The following is a 20,462-nucleotide window of genomic DNA, read 5'->3' as shown; positions in this document are numbered from 1 at the left end:
TGAGCCCGACCACGAAGTCAGAAAATGTAATAATGGTTTAAATAGCTGCATCAAAAGGAAGGATGTAATTAGCATTTAACACGAGGACACCATCAGTCACTTTAGTCCTCATTAAGGGTATTAGGACATAAATGTGGATTTAAAAACACGTGGAAAGGAAAAGGATCAAGAAGGCACCAACTAAATTAGTTAAATAAAAGGGTTCATTTCATCATAGTAGAGCTGTCACAGAAGAACATGTCACCTGTGGAAAGTAAGGCAGAGGGCACGGAGGAGAAGGCAAAGCTGGAGCCTGTGGTCCCCTCGCCTGTGTTTTGAGATGGACTCAGAGCTTGTGTGAGCCGGTCTCTCGAGGGGCCTTAGCTGATGAGTGGGTGGTGTTGGCGACTCCAGAGTAGCTGACTTTCCTAATTAAAATGAAGCTGGTACTTTAATTTACAAAGTTGGTCATCTGCTTCATTTTAGGAAATTTTGCAGTTTAAAAAAATCATGACCCTTCATAACAGTCTTGGATGTTTCTATTTTCAAAGCTACCCTGCAGGGGTTTTTTTGGGTGGTGGGGCCTGGAGAGTACTTTAGATGCTGCTGGGTCTCCGTCCCCCCTCCCACACACACACTTTAAATACTTACTGCATTTCTGTTCCCATGCACAACGTTAAGAAACCTATACTCATGCTGACCATCAGGCTTCAGGAAAAGTTAAGACGAAGTAGAGAAGTGGATCATACAGCAGAATTGAGTCACTCCTTCATTTTATTTGTTTGAGCTACTGGCATAAATAGGGTTTCTTTCCCCTCCTGAGAAAGAGTTGTTTCTGTGTTTGGCTATCCACATAGAACACATTATCTAACATACAAACTCGATGTCCTCCTACAGAGCAGAGTGGCCGAAAGAACAGTTCATCCCGCCTTACGTTCCAAGGTTCCGCAATGGCTGGGAGCCCCCGATGCTGAACTTCATGGGCGCTCCCACGGAGCAGGACATGTACCAGCTGGCCGAGTCCGTGGCCAATGCAGCAGAGCACCAACGCAAACAGGACAGCAAGCGACTGTCCACAGAGGTCAGGAGCCATGGCGTTTGGTTTCTGAGGATGGTGTGATGGTCATGGGGAGTCACCACTTACAGAAGACTGTTCTAGAACCAGTGACTAAGCGTTACCCTCTCCTGCGGCTGCTGAGTTCTCTCAGCTCTTTCTTGTGTTTATGATGGTTGCTAGGTCCTTCTCTTCCCCTGCCCCAGCTGACTCACTCTCTGCCACATTCTCTTCCTCGGTAGGTCCTCTTTGTCCCTTTTCTCTGTCAGGAGCTTGCCCTCAAGCACTGTCTGCTCGGTTTCTGGTTTCCCTTTCCCATCCTTAGACCCTCAAGGCAGTTCCCTGAACTAGATCCTGCTGATTCTAATCAACTCTTTCACAAATACCATATTTCCTCACTCCTGCTTTCCTGCTTCCTTCCTCTCTTCCTCCTTCTCTTCCTGTCACCATCCCGCCCCTGCCCCCACCCTGCCCTGCTGCTCTTTTCTCTGCTTCTGTGTGGCTTTCTTCTCTCCCTGATACTGTGACTGCCCTCTTGTCCCCTCCTGTCCCCTCCAGCCCCCTCCTGTCCCCTCCTGCCCCCTCCAGCCCCCTCCTGTCCCCTCCAGCCCCCTCCAGCTCCCTTCTGTTCTAATCTTTGGAAGAATGTAGAGGAGCAAGGCTTATGTGGATTTTACTCCTCTGACAAATGACCACAACAATGTTGCATCTGCAGAAGATCATACCATGTATTTCATCTTTCAGTTATTGATTAATCTTTAGATTATAACCCTGTTTGGGGAGCCAATGAGAGGACTGAAATTGGGTATATAGTATGATGTTCTTGAAAAATGACTTTTCTGTGACCATATTTTTCCTACTGGAAAGAATTAAAAGCTGAATCAAGTACAAATGGGATGCTCAGAACCCGTGTAGCCATGTGGATGAGGACTAACGGAAAAAGCAGCAGTGAGTGGCAGCTAGATACTCCCGAAGTCCGAGTCATTCCTGTCAAATTCTTTTGATGAGTGGGTTTGTAATATGGAAAACACTATATGAGGAAAGGCGTTAGCAAGTCACAGTATTTCTGACCACTTTTAAGAAGAAACATTCATGTAAGTTAAATTGCTTAAAATTGTTCCCTTGGACAAAATTGTTCTTTGGACATTGATGTTGGCTAGGGAATTTCTTGTGCTCTGTGGGCTGGAGAGATGGCCAGCAGGTACAGAGCCCATGTGGAGGCAGGAGGACTGTCCCAGCTCCAGTCACCCATCCCTCATGATCAAGTCAGGTGTGATGTGTACCTGGAATCCTAGAGGTGGGGAGGTGGAGACAAGGAGGATCCCTAGCTCATTGACTGGCTAGTCTTAATCCATTGGTGAGCTTCTGGCTTAGTAGGTGACCCTGACTCAAAAATATAAGGTGGGAGCAATATAAGAAGCCATTGATGTCACCTTCAGCATCACATATGTATGTACACACAACACACACCCTCAACACACACAAACACAAATTTTTCTCTAAAAGGCAATTTGTTACAATCCAGAATTTTTAAAACTAACGCTAATACACTTCTTTGAAGTCCTCTTTCTGTGAATGTGACTGTTTTCCCTCTGGCTGTGTGGAAGGGAAGACTTCATACCTGGCCTTTCCTCTAAATGCCTGATGATGGTGACATCATTCTCTGGTCACTGGCTGAGTAGCACATGTCCCTGCCTGAGTTTGATAGTTCAGACCTCATGACTGAATTTTTCTTCTATTTAGAAAGCAGCTGTGTGTATGTTGAGGGGCGGGGGGGGGGGGGGATACAAGCATACAGGAAATGGTAATTCATTTGGTGTTGCCATAGTTACAGCTGTTTTTGAGTCACAGAAATGTCCAGCTTGTGGTGTTCTTATCTTACACAAGAAAATATGCCACTTAATCATGTGTGTCTTGGGAAGTCACACCGTTGTGGATCCTTTCACAGTTCCTGTGTTTAAGGAGGAACAGTATGTGTGTTCTAGGCTGTGAGTGTATACGCCTGTCTACTCTCAACCCGTAATTTTAAAAGAAGAGTTATTGAGGATCCTCCCTGGTCATGAGCTGTCATCTTCCTGCTGTAAAATATTTGCCATTTTATGATTTAAGTGGCCATGCAGAGGCTTAAGAAGATGGAGTGAGAGATGCCTGCTAGGCTGGGATTTTGCGGGAGAAAAAAGCGCAGGTGATGGTGACTTAAAGTGCTTGTGAAGCACGATCTTGCTAGGAGAGACTTTATTATATTTTATTGCTGCTATAATAAGTGCACTTACGGCAAGTCTTCAGCAATTCAGGATTGAGTGATTTTGTTTAGAATTGAGCAGCATAGATGACATCAAGTGATGAGGGTAGGTGACACTATCAACTTCCCTGCTTCCTGTGAAGCCTCAGCGGCCTCAGCCAGGCCATGTAGTTACCATGTACTCACTTGCCCCATCTCCCCCTTCCTGGCATGCCCAGGCCCTCTCAGGACCCGTGACTTCATACTGGCCAGGAACTGGTCTGCCCTGGAAATAGGCAAAAGGTGGGAATGACTCTAGCAGTTCCTGGCCCCAGTTGTCCAAGCCTTTGATTTTGTTTTTCAATTACCTAATTGAATTCCACATCTCTGCTGGCTCTTGGGGAGTTGACTAGTCCCAGGAGTTAAAGTGGCTGGGAAGAATCTATTTGTATTTGTTTGTGAGGATCTGCTCGCCAGTATATATTCTGGGTGGCTATGTGATTGTGGTTTTTAACATCCACACTGGTCCACTGGAGACATTGCCTGTGGATGAACTCAGCTTGTTCTCACCAGCCTTTTCATTAGAATTGACAGTTGGGACTCTCCAGCTTAGAGACTCCGCTAACCTTCCCAAGTAAGGAGAGTTTGCCGCAGTGAACCCCCAAATCGTGCAAACCCCAGGGCGCTCATCTGCTTCAGCATCCAGTACACCCCCCCATTTCTTTTCACATATGGAAACCCTTGAAATCTGAGCTGACCTGTTGGGTTGTTTCATAGTCTGAGCATGTGGCCCCTGTGGCTTTAAAGTCACTATGCTCAAAGGTCACAGGCATCAACTCTCCCTCTGTAGCAGCCAGTGATCTAAATAGTGTTTTCCACAGAGAAGAAATGATTCCAGAGTTCTCTCCTCCTGGACTCTTGACTAACAAGGTCACAGTTTTTTGTGCATTTATAGTGTCTGTTGTAGTGACTCTGATAGCAATTCAGCCATTGGTAACAGAGTTTTAAAATGGTGTTTGGGGGTGCTAAGATGAAAGAAAGTAGAGTGATGTAATTCCATTATAGTATACAGAACAAGGCATTGTCATGCGATCACTAGAGTGCTGAATGACTAGGTTAAAGGTCATCTTCCAATTTTATTGTTTTCAGTGTTAAAGTCTTTCTAAGATCAAAATCATCTATTGCTGGAATTCCTCAGGAAAGAACTTTCTGCTTCTATAACTAATATTTTCAGAATTAAGATTTAACCTGTGCACTGATGACAAATATGAGTCACCCTTTGTCACAGCCTAATAGCACAATGAGCAATGCCATGACAGTGGAAACCAGTTACAGTCTAGGGCAGGGTTGAGTGATGGGGAGCTCATGCCAGCAGTGCTTGGTGACATGCCCATGTAATTCTGTCTTCCAGCATTCCAGTGTGTCCGACTACTCTCCATCTGATGGGTATGCGTTCAATAGCAGCATGTACAACAGAGGGCCGCATCTGGACCAAGGGGAGGCCGCCGTGGCTTTCAAGTCAACTCCTAATCGCCATGTAGATAGGTAACACTCAGCACATGCCATGGGGAGCTCTGTGGGTAGCTATTGGTGACTTAGGCTAATGGGGTTGGAGGCAGGGGTGGGGCTTTGATGTGCAGGAGAGAGTCAGGACCTCTAGTCTGTGATTCTCAGTGCAAATCCCACTGCGTGACTTTTGCTCTGTTAGAAGATACTTCTGGCTGTGATCTGCATAGGAAGGGGCAAGAATTATCTTTAAAGCGCTGGTTGTTCCACTAGTTTGCACCAGATAGTTTCCAGAGAGCTTCCTCAGGCAGAGAACATGGCTCAGTGAGTAAAGTCCTTGATGCACAAGCAGGAAGGCCCAAGTTCTGACACCCAGAACAAACATAAACTGAACATATTAGCACATGTATGATAGGAGGTGCAGGCAGGAGGATTCCCTGAAGCCAAAGGCCCGCTAGCCTTGATGCAGCCTGGGGCAAGAGGCCCTGCCTCAAACAGGGTAGAAGGTGACAACTCACCGCACATGCCGAGCCCAGCACTCACCACAGCACACATGCCGAGCCCAGCACTCACCACACACATGCCAAGCCCAGCACTTACCACACACATGTCTAGCCCAGCACTCACCACACATGCCATGGCCAGTGCCATGGCCAACACTCACTGCACACATGCTGTGGCCAGTGCCGTGGCCAGCACTCACTGCACACATGCCGTGGCCAGCACTCACCTGCACACACTCTACAATGAGTTTTTTCAAAGAGTTTCTAGCTCAGTAACCTATGAAGGAAACAATTTCTACCTTTTTTTGCATCTACCAAAAACTAAAAACAAAATACAAAACCTAAAAATCCCCCCCTGTAGATGGAATATTAGACTCACCAGAATAAACCAGGTATGGTAGCATATGCTTATAATCCCAGCACTTGTGTTGACTGAGGTGTGAGGATGGTGAGTTCAAGGCCAGGTTTGGCTGTATGCTCTGGGCTAGCCTGGTCTACAGTGTGAGCCTCTGTTTCTGTCTCATTCCCTCCTCTCTCTCTCTCTCTCTCTCTCTCTCTCTCTCTCTCTCTCTCTCTGTGTATGTGTGTACTTACACTAGATATAATTTAGTGTAATATAAGTAAACATATAATAAATATGTTTAAATAGAGGTGTACTTTTCCATTTTTACTGTCTTCTTGCATTTTTATTTCTTAAAGACTTAATTTAGCGAAACATGGAGAATTGGAAATCTAGAAAAAATAAAAGAACTCCATGAAGTCCCCATTTTTACAGAAATGTGGTTTTCCAGCAGTTGAGGTTACATACACACCAGCCTAAACCAGAAGAGAAAGAAATGATTAGATGTTGGTATCAGGGATATAGAGGGATGCACATTCACTGAATTGGTGGAGTGTCCCAGCATTCCACTCTCTATATGGAGTTTTTTTTTTTTTTTTTTTCAATTTATTATTTTCCTGTAGAGTGTGAGAGCTGGGGATGTTGCTCAGGTCATCCATTGCTTGTCCAGCATGCATAAGGTCCTGGGTTCGATCCTCAGCAACACAGAAAACCATGACAGTGGCACACACCTGTAATTCAATCACTTGGAGGGTCAGAAGTTCAAGGCTACCTCAGCTGGTACCAGGCTAGTCTGGGATGCGTGATAGATAGCGTATATCAAAAGCAGGTGGGTGGAGCTTGGTTAAGGATGACAGCAGGTAATCCATGGAAACTACAGGTGTTATTCTAAGGGCACCAGTAACATACTAAATTGAGTTCAAAGGTAAGTCAGCAATGAATAATGAATTTTGGAAATGCCAACATAGAAGTTTTTGGGTGTTTTGTTTTGTTTTGATTTGGTTTTTTTGTTTCTTTGAGACAGGGTTTCTCTGTGTAGCTTTGTGCCTTTCCTGGAACTCACTTAGTAGCCAAGGCTGGCCTCGAACTCACAGAGATCCACCTGGCTCTGCCTCTTGAGTTCTGGGATTAAAGGCGTGCGCCACCACCGCCCTGCAAGAAGTTTTAGTTATTTGAAAAATGGTTAGTGAATGGGGGAATGGCTAAGTGGATAAGCACTTGCCCTGCAAGTGTGGGAAGGGAATTTGCATTCTTAGAACCATAAAGAAGTTGGGCAGACATGAAGGCCCCTTCTACTTCTAGCGTTTGGGAGACAGAAACAGGGAATCCCCAGGGCTAGTGAGCTACACGAGCCAGCACTGATGCGCTTGGGTTCGGGGAGAGACCCTCCCTCAGTGTGGAAAGTGGGAAGTGATAGAGGAGGACACTGGAAATCAATTTTGGGTCTCCAGAAGCATGTACACACATGTATGTAGCCTTACATATACACATGCATTGTGTGGTCTGTCAGTCACTAGGTAAGTCCATATTTGGTGGACTGAATGACTCAATGGTTGTGTCCAACATTTCAGTCTTTACCTGCCTATAAGGTCACATGACTCTGGAAGGTTTAAGATGACTCATTACCCATGGCTTAGCCTCTACTGTGGTAGTGTCTTCAGAATCTATAAAAGCTCACTTTGTTCTGTATGATCTTTATAGGATCTTAGGGAATTATGTCTTTGATTTATTCTTTCAACCATATCTTTCAGAATTGACTTAGGAAGTTAAAATAATGCTGTAACTGTAATGAAATAAAATGTAAATTTAGAAATCCAGAACAAATAAGAATTTTATGAACTTCAAGGATTAACATTATGATTGCATTTCTGATTTGTCTTTGAGAATTTCCAAGTTCAAGGCTGGTCTGCGATTTATGATGAATCTCAGACCAGCCATAGCTACTTAGCAATACCTGATCTCTAAAGCAAAACCAAAAACATAACAAACTACAGCAGATGTAGAGGCAGCAGTAACCTCAGGGCTTCTTTGCCTAACCAGCCGCACCTGCTCACAGTAAATTAGTCTCTGAAAAGGTAAAAATCAACTACCTTATGGCATGACAATCTGACCGAATAATTGATACACTTCACACAGCACCTACTGCATTCTTGCATGTAAAACCAATTGCATTTAATCATAATCACAAAAGTAAATTTGAGACCCTTGAGTGAATCACATCAGATCTGATGGCTTTTGCAATAATGACACATTTTCTTTGCAACCTAAAAAATCAGTGATCCCAGCTGAGAGATGGCATCTGTCAGGACACCCAGGTTAGCTCAGTTGCCGACTGTCTACAGATTCTTTAGCTGGCCCATTGTGAGCTGTCCTCATATGCATTGTCATGACTGGCTAAAGCTTTTTAACATATGGATTCAGATAGATACACATATTCAGTTGCAGGGAGTTTTCTATTTTTCCTAACAGTACAATCCATTCCCTCTTATTTGTGGTGGTTCTTTTGCAAATTACAGAAGGGAGAAATGGAAAGAAAGAACTGAAATTAGTATTTTCCTAACTTTTGGGATGGGTGGATCTCTTTATTCCCCAATTTTCTCATATATATTAGAATATATCTAATCTTAATATAATATAAATATATGGCACATATGTTATATATTATATAGAATAGCTTATTTATTTATATGATATATACATTGTTATATATTTGTATAATGTATAGGTTATATTATATATACTATAAATATGTAAGGTGTATAATATAAATATATGTTAGCAATCTTAATACAATATAAATATATGTTATAAATATATAATATATATGTCAAAACTATCACAGTAGAGGTAGGGATTTAGAATCTAAGCCTTAAACTATGATTATTTGTAGCATATTAATAGCAAGCCAGGTGTTGGGGTCCATGCCTATAATCTCAGGGCTCAGGAGTCTGAGACAACAGGATCCCAATGTGTTAAGGCCAATCTGGGCTCTATGATAAATATTACATCACCATGTACTACAGTATGATGCCTTATCTTAAGTAGCAAAACAAAGTGTAAAATGCATAATAATTTGTGGCATAAGTTCACTCTTTGTTTTAATCTGCTGAAGATGGCTGGTAGTTGGCACAGCTCACAGGCATCCTTTGCTCTGGCCCCCATGTATGATGGAATGAGAGTCTGAGAGATAGAGTAGATCTGGGATGCATGGTTACCCTGTGTCTACATAGGGCCCAGGTATGACTCAGAATGCCAGAAAACTGGGATGGATGGCCATCTTTGGCCTCAGTCTGTCGACTTTTTCATAGAGTTTGTGAGGAAATGTAGAAATGTGATTGGAGGAGGTAGAGGAATAAAATCTTTCGGATTCAGCATTATTGTTTTATTGTTGAAACATTATGCAAGATATGAAGAAAATAAGAATACTATTTAATGCATGAAGTTTTATTGTACATGTAAAAAAGTAACATTAAATACATTGTTAAATCTGTTAACCCCAAATTATTAGAAGAAGTATTTGGTTTTCAAAGAACATATCCTTTAAAAAAAAAACAGGGCCCATTGATCAGTTATTATAATTTAAACCTTATAGTGAATTAAAAATTGTGCTTTCTTCCTTGCTTGAGAAGGTTGCTGGCTGTATCCTTGAGGGATCCCTTCTCTTGCACTTTTAGTAACTGAGCGAAGGTTCCTTTAAAACGGTCCCTGGACGTAATTTTTAACGTGTTTAGTTGGTTGTGAAATGTCGCTTGAGTAAGTGAAGTCATGCTATGGGCGTGGTCTCTTAATTTCACACTTACATTCCGTCCTTTTATGGTACATAAGCTAATCATGGTCACTCTTGCATGTGCGTTTTTCCACTCTTTCTGAGATGGGGTCTCACATAGTCTAGACTGGCCTGCAACTTGATGTGTAGTCCAAGATGACATTGAATTCCTGATCCTCTTGCCTCAGCCTCTGGGATTCTAGGCATATAACACTATGTCTGACCTTAATATGTGTGTTTAGTACATAACTCACAAGTTTAGAGTCTAGATTTAGCTCAGTACCAACTAGTCTTGGAATTTAGCATCATTTTATTTTGTCTGAGCGATAGTTTGTTCTAAAAAAACAAAAGCCAAACAAAAAACAAGAAGCAAAAAAACAAAAAAAATCACTTATTTATTTATGTGTGTGTACCCATCCCCACCCCCACCCCCCACCCCCCGAATATGTGTGCCAGATGGAGGCCAGAGCAGATGTCAGATCCCCTGAAGTTGGAGTTATAGGTGGTTGTTAGCTCCCAATGTGGGTGCTGGGAACTCAAGCCCTCTGCGAAAGTGGTGTCCTCCTTTAGCTTAACCATCCCTCCAGCCCCAGTTTATTTTTTTAAATAGGAAAAACCCTGTGGTTCCTTTTAATTCTCATACTTTTGAAAGGGTTGGACTAGCCCTCATGTTTACTTATAATCTCAGGCTTTAGAAAAACTAGTAGAACGATAAAGTTCTTCCTTTCTTTTTATAGAAGTTATGACTCAGTCAAAACACAAACCAAGAAATACGCCAAATCCAAGTATGACTTTGTGGCAAGGAACAACAGTGAGCTCTCGGTTCTGAAGGATGACGTCTTAGAGGTACTTGATTTTCACCTTCTTATCTCTCTAAGAAAGTAAATGTGCTGTGTTCTTCTAATATATCTCTGAGCCTTCTAAAGAGAAACTGAGACCACGAAATTGTCTCTCGGTACACGGTACGTCCTGAGCATCTGTATCTCTTTAGAAGTGTTAGCTACCTAGTTTGTCTGTCCTTCTAGTAGTGTCGTGCATTCAAGTAAGAGAGACAGCACTGCGGAAGAGGGAAGTGGGTTCTGTGGCTTGCCTTGTTGTCCCTCCTTCCTTTGGGGTTCATTCATTTTGGAACCAAGGTGAAGTATAAAGTCTGTGGAGAGGAATCATGGCAGTTTAATCGAAGAAAGCATTTCCTCTTTCTCTGAGGATTCTTGTACAAATGTCACCAGCACTCCATTTGGTAATCACATTAAGGACAGTGTTTCTTAGGTTTTACTTTGGAGTACATTTCTAATATATACAAAGCATTTTGTTAAAAATAGTTTTCATATTTTCCCTTTCTATTCCACAAATGGAAACAATAGAACTTTCCAGAATGGCCATCTTATTGCCCTTTGAGTACCTCAAATGATGCAGGTACATTCTGGGCACCAAGTATATATTTGGGATACATTTGTCACAGTACCTATTTTCTGCAAATATCAATAATTGTAAATCTTCATGTAATTCCTAAGAATTTCAGTCTCATAAGTTCATACTCAGTCCCTTACCAGAAGTGAAAAGAATTATCTTGATTAAAATTGGGAAATAAGTTTGAGCTTTGCCTGGCAGTGGGTTTTCTTACTGGAATTGCTCTTTTGTCCCTTGCATAATGACAGATACTGGATGATAGGAAGCAGTGGTGGAAAGTCCGGAATGCCAGTGGAGACTCTGGGTTTGTGCCAAATAACATTCTAGATATCGTGAGACCACCGGAATCTGGAGTGGGGCGTGCTGATCCCCCATACACACACACCATACAGGTAACTTGGGTTCTGGGCAAGCGTTAGTATTTACAGATACCCAGGAAGAGTAATGAAGTGACTTTTGTGTATTAGTCACTTTGAGCTTGAATTGGTTGTATTTTTGAGAGCAACTGAAGAGGAATGTGGAGAGATAGTAGAGAATTTGCATGTTTTCTGATTCATTTCCTAAGGAACCTGTTAAACGTCCAGCAAATAAGTTGCTGCTTCTCTGAATGCTTTTTTTATGTCAATTTGTAGTGTTTCTGAAAATAACTTTTTATCTTTGCTCATTGATATGGCTGTAAGACTGGTTGGAGGGTAGAACCCCATCTTTTACAGCCTTTATCTTGAGCGTCGATTAAATGTTCAGTCTCTGGCCAGCCTCCAGTTCTCATTCAGCATGCCTTCACACATGTATGAGTATATGACCTGGTGTTACAGTGTTTTTCCTTTCTTTACATTAAGGCTAAATCTATCATCTATGTTGTAGATGAGGTAAGACAGGCTCTTCCCAGTGATCACTGAAGACTTCCCCAAGCTCACACATACCACCGTTTCAGGATATTGGTTGCCTGGTCAGTTTATCCGTTTTGGCAGCTGTATTCACTTGAGCTGGCTCACTGGAGTGAGGTCCTGTAATAGAGTTAGAAATTATGGCCCCTCATGCACAACCTCGAACCCTAGTGGCTTCTTCCCTGTGCCTTAGGGAAGGAGTCTTTTAATTTTCAATCTTGAGAAAAACACTGTTCCTGGCTCCGTTTTTACTGTGATTTCACTAGCTTCACTGATTCGTGGAGCAGCTTCATGGGGTATACTGTAAAGCAGCTCAGTGTTGGTCAGGTCTAGGCTTGAAGAACACAAAGTGTGCAGGCCTTGAGTAGAGTTCACTATCCTGGCTGCCACACTGAGTTCTCCAAGCACTTGGAACGTCTTGTGACATTCAAGTCTTCAGTAGATCCTTGCTCCTTCCCAGAGGAATTTGACCTTATTAGACTAAGCCACGAGCCAAGCAAACCCTTGATGTAAAGAATTCTACCCTTCAGTGTGGAGACACATACCCATTTCCCAGAACTTGGGGAGCAGAGGCAGGATCATCACAAATTCGATGTCACCTTGTGCTAACATAGTAAGACTCTGCCTCAAAAAAGAAAAAGAAGACAGACATTGGTGTTTTTCTGCAACCTGTCATGGTGTAAACAATGGCAGTAGAAGTCTGTTTCTTGTGCTTGGTGTTTTGTTTTCCTGGCCTGGCGTGATGTATGTTCTTACTTATGCCAATCATTTATCATTAGCTTTTGATGCCAAAGAAGGAATTTGAATTATTCAAGGTATGGTCTACTGTGCTTACCGTGGATTTTTGCAGTGAATTTTCTAACTTAATTTTCTATACCACTTCCTTTCTGTATGTTCCTCCTTTCCTAAGTGTGAGCTGTGGTCAACTGGCATAATGATGAAAGGCCTCTCTCCAGAGGATGGGTGTCAAGCCTCTGCTCTCTTTCCTGAAAGTTTTTTTTAACTTATCCTTAACAGTGATGCCATATATGCTTGAAATGTGTGTCTGAAACCATGAAGGGGAATATTTGCTCTTTGAGAAGTAAGGATTTTTAAACATTCTAACTAATGACAAAGAGTAGCATGCACCATTTATAAAGGATATCCTTAGGCCACATGGGCAAGCAGATCCAAGAATGTCTAAGTTTACATATTAAAAACAGTTACTCAAATTGAATTTTGCTTGTGTGCATGATTCCTAGGAACAGATAAACTGAAAATAATGTAACTTAATTAAACTTGCAAGTCATGTGTGTTCTGGGTGGGTACCCCACTTGAAACTCCCTAGCAAGGAGTCTGACTTCCGTTCTTTATTGCTTGCTATTTGGTCTTGCCTTGTACTTCAGCTTGACTCCTGGCCCAAACTGTGTTGACTTTCCTGTTTCAAGCTTGCCTCTGGCTAAAATGAACCCAAATGATTAATACGCACCACAGGCAAAAATAGTCCTTGGAGAGAACACAACACCCATTCTCCCTGATTCTGTTCCTTCACAGAACCTCATCTTATATTTACGTCAACTTTGACACAATTAAGAGTTTGTTTTTTGAGTGTTCACAAGTTCCAGGAGTCTCCGCTGAAACTTTGTGTAAATAGAGATTTGTGGTTGCTGAGGAGGATTGCATGCTTTGGCTGTTCCCACAGTCTCACTGCAGAAATGTGTGTCGAACAGTGCTTGTGGTGCGTGCTCTCCCCTCTCCTCTCCCTCCTCTCCCTCTGCCTGTCTCTCCTCTCCCACCACCTCTCCATATGCGTAGAGTTTAGGGTGAGTGCCTGCCTTTGAAAGATATTATAAACTCTCTACCCTTTCTACACTGGAAACTCTAGGCTGAATGCAATGAAGATCTCGTAAGTCATAATAAACAGCCTGACTACCTGCTGTGTCCTTACCTCCCTGCCGTGACACTACTGTGTCCTTACCTACCTGCAATGACACCACTGTGTGCTTACCTACCTGCCATGACACCACTGTGTCCTTACCTACCTGCCATGACACCACTGTGTCCTTACCTACCTGCAATGACACCACTGTGTGCTTACCTACCTGCAATGACACTACTGTGTCCTTACCTACCTGCAATGACACCACTGTGTCCTTACCTACCTGCCGTGACACCACTGCTTCTCTCAAAGGATTCCTGTTCTTAATGAACTGGTAATAGTTCTGAAAAGGAGAATGGAGCAGCATGGGAAAGAAAAACCTTCAGAAGCATATCCCAGCCAACCCTCTGTCTCTATGACAGCATCATAGCTACCTTTAGATGTCTCAGACAGAGGCATCTGAGAAAAACGAGCAGTTTGCTTCAGAATGGCGAGGTCCCTCTAGTTGTTGGTGAAGCCCAGGGGTGCTTTCGAGTCATGCCTCACTCTTTGCCATCAGGCCATCATGCTTTGTTCAGTGCCGGCATCTTTATTGACGGGAAGAGTGATGGCACTTAGTGCCTTCTTTGCAGAGGCTGGCAGCACACCTGTGTCCGGGCCACCTGTTGCTCTGCCCTGTCCTTTGCCCAGCTGTACGAAGAGCAGTGACTTCCATCCTATCCATACAGATCTCTTCCCCCTTCCGCCCAATGATACCCAAACTTCGAAGTAAAGCAAGATTTGGTGACTCATAACCATCATCACTACACCTGGGAGGCTGAAGCAGGAGGATTTCTGGAGTTTGAGGCCAGTCTATACTACAAAATGAGTTCTGGGCCAGCATGGGCTACAAAGTATAGATTTTTGTGCCCTGCCACAGCATGATAGCTGCTGAGTGATCAGCAGAGCCAGCTTCATAGTGACAGTGAAGCAGACAAAGCCAGTAGGCAGTGCCATTCTGAGCCCAGAGTTCTTTAAGTTCTCCACCTGTAAATCTCCCTGAAGCCCCTCAACAACCTGATGAAGTAGGCACATGCCACACAGCAGACGTGGACACAGGATAAATAAGCAGCTCAGAGGTACACAGCAGCGTGAAGCCAGGCCTGGGACCCAGCCATGTGGATCCAGAGCCGATGCCCTGATATACTCTTGTTATTCCAGGAAGGGTTTGGGAAACGTCACCCGCTCTTCATGTAAGCAGCGTTCTGTTGTATGAGTACGCAAAGGGATACGATCTCTGAACATGTCTCCCATGCATTGTATCTTGAGAACAGTCACTCTGACTGGACATCATTCTTAGAATGGATTCCCCCCCACACCCCCAATGAATCCATTTTTTGCAACTTATATGTCCTTTCGTGTCTTTAATACTTTGGGAAAAACTGTGCATATTGGCAAAGTGGACATTCTGTGAGTGGCCAAAGACAGGAATTGGATGTGAACTGCTTCTGTGCAGACTCTGTGACTCACTGGGTGTTTTTACAAGGGACAGGATTGTGCTTCTCATTTTCATCCCATTCCATTTCCGGTCCTGAAGGATTGGGGCGGGGGGGGGGGGGGGGGGGGGGGGCAGTTCCTAGTGAAAACCCAAGGACAGCATTGTCTGTTGTCGCAAACCCTTTGTCTGGGATTCTGTTCTGATAGCAGCTGTCTTCACACCTGGAGCAGCAGGGACTAGGTGTTGAGTTGTTCCCTGAAGTCCCCGGGAGTCAAGGTTATTTAATAGTCTCACATTTGGAGTGAGTTTTAACAGCTCGCTAAAAGCAGATTCCTCCCCATGGCTGTGACAGCATTTTAAAAATTAAAGAGGAAGAGATGTGATAGAGAATTTACAGAAGTAATTGTGTATGTGTGTGTGTGTGTGTGTGTTTCAGTGAGGCCACAGGAGAGAGCAGTCAATGCTTTTTGAAGGACACAGAAAAGTGCCTTGTCTTTCATTTAAAGGTAGAAACCCCAGGGCTTCTCAGTCTCCTATCTGGGCCACTGACGGCCCCAGGTCTTTCTGTTCTTCCAGAATCTACTGCCACAGAAAGTTCTTTGATACTTTGCACTTGATTCCCAGGCTAGCACTGGCCCTCTCCTGGATAGACTGCTTCCCATGGATTCCCCTGCTGTGTGAGGAGCAGCAATGACTTCCTCTCCTGATCTTATTTCTAAGACCGCCACAGCTGGGCTAAAGAATCTTCTGTATGTTCTTAAATGCTGAGTTTGCATGTTTATTAAGTCGATAGTTTTTCTTACTCCACCGAGGTCGGGGGATCAAATAATGAGCACTGTCCAACCACCTCCAGGTCTTGTGAACCCACCACCCCCCTTCTCTCTATTTCTTGGTTATTAGGGAATCATGTGGAACGCCTTTCCTGCTGCTGTTTGATGAGGACTCTGGCCTTGGTTCTGTCACTAGCTGTGTGCCCTCAGAGAAGGAATTGGATTTTCTCACCTGCCAAGTGCTTGGCTGTGAACTACAAGTCTGGCTATGTGTCAGCAAATTCTCTTATCCTCTAGGTACATGTGTAAAGAGCCCGAAACTGACAGTGGGACTGTTTCCTAGAGGTGACTGTCAAACCACCAGTAGTACCGATTGTAGCCCATCTCATCCATGCCTCGTTTAAGCTCTGTCCAGATGTTGATACTGCTGGACAGAAAATGGCCACCTTGCTAACATCACCTTCATATTCTTCAGCCAGGCAGGCTTCCTTGAAATACATACATAGTGCTTAAAGGTTGTTGTCAATTATTTACAGAGGTCCATCAGGGATCATTAGTTAGAGGTAGGGTTCTTAAACAGGAATGGCTATCATTTTTATTTAAGAAGCACATTTTTTGTGAGTGTATACTTAATGTATGTATACATATACATGCATACACACATGCATACACACACAAACAATGTTAAGGGTACATACACAGTAAAAAAACTAAAATTATCACAAAAGTAGTAGAATAACATTTCACACAGCTACCCACGCTCCCCAGAGCAGCTGTAGCTGACTCATTTAGCAAACCTGATTCTGACTGACCATTATCAAGTGTGACCCTCGTACTGAACATTCAGCTTCTCTGTTCACACTCCACATCTGCTACTTCCTGTCCTAGCCCCCCCCATTTTCTGTGCCCACCACCCCATTCCTGGTAACCACAACTTCTCTATGTTTGTATGTTTGACTCTAAGAGTGTTCTTTATTCTGTGAATAACATGAACTTGTGTCATATTCTCGTCACATAAAACGTTAATGTGCCAAGAGTTGTTACTGAGGTATTCTGGCTCCATGCTGCTGTTTACTCTGCATGTTGAGCTGGAAGATGAGTAAAGAGGTGTGGGAATTAATTATGTATTTACAAACTCCTTTGCTGGCTGACTTGGGGGTAGGTAATTTTGCTGTCAAAAATCCAGTTTGTTCGTGTTTTCTGTTACTTGAATGTAAATTATAATTGATATTCTTTCAATGCCATCTCCTGTGTTAATTTTCTCATTTAATGTGATTTGCTCCATCTCCTAATAGCAATTACTTGGCGAGCTGTCAGAGGTAACTCATATCCGTTCCCTCCTGGCAATTCTTCCTATCATTTTTTTTGGATTTGGTTTCTGGACTTAACACCCTCCAAATATTCCAGCTGTGCAGCTTTCATTGCAGAACTGCAGAGAAGCCAAATTCTAAAGGGAAAAAAGTACAATTCAGCGTAGACAAGTTTTAAGAACAGTTCTCTGTCAGTGCCTTGCTTGGGTTTTACTTGCATAATCTCCTCTCTGAAGTAGGACTTTGCATGAGCCAGGAATCACTGTAATGCCCGAGAATTTTTACTCAGCTTTGCTTACTAAAGAAAAGTGACTCACCCCAAGGTAATTGTCAGGAGGAAAGTACATGTCTTATGAGGCAGGGCCATTCTGACTTCCTTCAGAGAAACACACAGGGATGCTTTGTTTATAGCCGAGCTTGGCATCCCTGAGAGATGATGGCTGGGACTCAGGACGTGACAGTGTTACACAGAAGTGGGTCCACACCAGGTGATGCAGCTGCCATAAATGGAGAGGTTTGTGGACTGGGAGACCTCAGTGGTGATCCCTGGGAAAGGCCCAAACGAAGGCTTCCTCATAGGATTGGTGCCTCAGCCTCCTCAGGGCAGGAGAAAAGGTCCAGATGAGCTATGCTCGAGAAAGTCTCCCATGCCCAGAGGTATGCTGGGAGTCAATTGGTCTGTGCCTCCAAACAAGAAGAGCCAAGTGTAGGAATATGAAGGAAGAACAGGCATCGGCCAGTAGGTAGAGAGGATCAGAGATGATGGGAGGGGCTCAGAACAGAGGTTCTAGGCATCAGTAATGACTCAGTAACTTTCAGAGTGAGCCACACTGATTTGTGGGTCTGGACCTCTTTCCCTTTTCAAGTCAGAGGTTGAAGGCATGAGGCAGGCAGAAAAGACTGGGTGGAGAGGGAAATATGCAAGTAAATATGTGCTGTCGCCTCGTGCAGCAGGAGTGGGTGCATGCACTGAGACCCGATGCTCGGTGAGCCTGCCGCTGGGCTTGACTGTGACATGGTCACAGTGCCTTGAGCTTCTCACAGAATGACTCCAGAGGTAGAAAAACACGAGCTCTTCTTGTTTTTGTGGAAGCAGAAAGAAAAAAATGAATCATACTGGCACTGAGAGCTTATAGCTTTTTTTATTTTTTTTTGGCATAAGGTTTAAAAATAATCATTTAAATTCTGAACACTTTCGAAACATTGACATGATTTCCTTAAACCATTAAAGGACACACTTGTCTATGGAATAAAACATGTATATTAAATGGCTTTGGTGTGTGCTAAGTAGTACTTTTGGTGATGTTTGCTATGTTTTGATTGCTTTAGATATTTTTTGGCCCAAATATAAGAGAAATATCTTGTGGGGTTTATAATAACACAGCAATGATTTCTAGCATTATTACTGAAATATATTAGAAGTGTCTCTAGGACCAGGCACTGGGAGGACAGAAATCTGTTCCTCTCATGTGGAATTTCGTGGCCATTGCGTGTTCATCTCTGGCTCCTCCTCCTGCCTCTGGCTCACTGCTTTGCTCCTCTCAGTATGTAGCAACACTAACTAGCCCTCTTTCAGCTGTGCCCAGCCCTGCATGTTACTCTCCCATCCTCACCATCGGCTGGTGAGTGAGTCATAGCCCTCAAGAAACAGCAGCAAAGGCCAAGGGTCCCTTCCCACAAAGCTGTCCACAGATATTAAGGTCTCTTCCTGTGAAGGCACCTTGGTGGTCAGTGTGTTGTTTTGTGAGTGACAATTTAAAGTAATGTGTGGTGTGTGTATTTTATGGTTTTGATCTCTGTGGAAATTTGGAAGGACTCACTTAAAAATCAAGGTCGCCTTATATTTGGGCCAATTTAGAAGTGAAAAGTAAATACTGTCTTAACGCAAGACCCAGATTTCCAAAAGGTTTTCTCTTGGATCTCTTGGATTGCATCCACTAACCTTAAATTTTAATTGGAATGGTGATGGTTCAGTATTTAGACTTCACTTCTATCATAGCTTTGCATCTTTGAGTCTGCAAAGATGTGCCTTCCGAGAATTCAGAGTCTTCTACATGTAGTTATCTGTTAGATTATTTGATCTATATTTAAAGCTGTGGATATTGTGTTTAATAAGAAATATACACAAATATTGTTTGATCATAGCCCAATTGTATAGTTTACCACATCTTCCTTTTAAACTGTAAATCCCCACCCACATGCCTTCCCCTCCCCCACCCCTCCTGTTCCTTTTCCCCTCTTTTCTATTTTGTGGACCCAAGGGCAGAACCAAAGCCTTCTGCATGTTGGGCAAATGCTCTACCATGGATCTGTGTCCCCACCCCGAAGGACTGTTTGTACCTCTATCCTTAAAACCATCCACCCTATGTCTTCCCATTTTTAACAAAGAAAATTTCTAATGTGAGTAAATTAGCAAGAAGATAGTGGTGGAAAGGGCTGAGCCATGAAAGAATTAATAACAACGTTCTAACAACCTTCCTTATTCTAAAAGCATAGCCCCTTTATTCACTAAGTCAACACAGTGCTCCTTTAAAAACTCTTGTAAACAACAGATTTAAAGTCCTTTGACTGTAGTCTACATTTAAAGCAAGGAGTAAGTGGTGCTTAATGTTATTGACTTTCAACTCCATTGGAATTATTCATTTAAATTGTAAAATAATGAGAGTATTTTTAACCCACCCTAGTCTTATGTAAGTTTAAGCCTAAACCTAGTTTTCTTGTCCTATATTATTATGGTATCATTTGCTCTTGGTTTGAGCTTGTCATTCTTTAACTCACATGCTGGCTTTGAACAAATATGTAGAGTACTTCAGAGATGGTTTTAATAACTGTGATATCATACTGGATTAAAAGTGTACATACATTTGCCTACATTCATAAGGGTACCACAGGTAACTTTACAAATAAATATCCAATGATGTCCTGTCAATTTGTACATCATTTTCCATTCTAAGTTCATTCACACACACACCCTCATTCATATATATTGATATATTCAATGAATATATATATATATATATATTCACACATACATATTTCAAGTTACTTATTGTCTTCTTTGTAGAAACAAAGGATGGAATATGGTCCAAGAGCAGCTGATGCTCCTTCTGCCCCATCACCCCCTCCAACACCAGCCCCCGCCCCGGTCCCCCTTCCACCTTCCACACCAGCACCCGTTCCTGTGCCCAAAGTTCCAGCAAACATCACCCGCCAGAACAGCAGCTCCAGCGACAGTGGGGGCAGCATCGTGCGAGACAGCCAGAGATACAAACAACTCCCAGTGGACCGTAAGTCTCCTAGGGGCCAAGCCCAGTTCCACAGACAATATTAAATATTGTTAGGTGTAAATAATAGCCACCTATACTCCATGGATATTTCCTC

At 43.0% G+C, this 20,462-nt stretch overlaps 1 protein-coding gene across 4 annotated transcripts in view; it reads left to right on the top strand.

The window, feature by feature from the left end:
- The window catches only part of Eps8 (epidermal growth factor receptor pathway substrate 8), a 172,736-nt gene that overhangs the window by 139,592 nt on the left and 12,682 nt on the right, over window positions 1-20,462 (top strand). For all 4 annotated transcript variants that reach the window (XM_036180598.1, XM_036180596.1, XM_036180597.1 and 1 more), the window contains 5 exons: window positions 877-1,060; window positions 4,666-4,799; window positions 10,107-10,215; window positions 11,028-11,171; window positions 20,146-20,368. In XM_036180598.1, the coding sequence (XP_036036491.1) occupies window positions 877-1,060; window positions 4,666-4,799; window positions 10,107-10,215; window positions 11,028-11,171; window positions 20,146-20,368 (794 nt within the window). The remainder of the gene's footprint in view (window positions 1-876; window positions 1,061-4,665; window positions 4,800-10,106; window positions 10,216-11,027; window positions 11,172-20,145; window positions 20,369-20,462) is intronic.

The sequence above is a fragment of the Onychomys torridus genome, chromosome 3 (genome assembly GCF_903995425.1).
Source record: "Onychomys torridus chromosome 3, mOncTor1.1, whole genome shotgun sequence".
In the NCBI taxonomy this organism is placed as follows: domain Eukaryota; kingdom Metazoa; phylum Chordata; class Mammalia; order Rodentia; family Cricetidae; genus Onychomys; species Onychomys torridus.
Note: the sequence above shows the minus strand (reverse complement) of the source record. Positions and strands in the feature narration are given on the sequence as shown.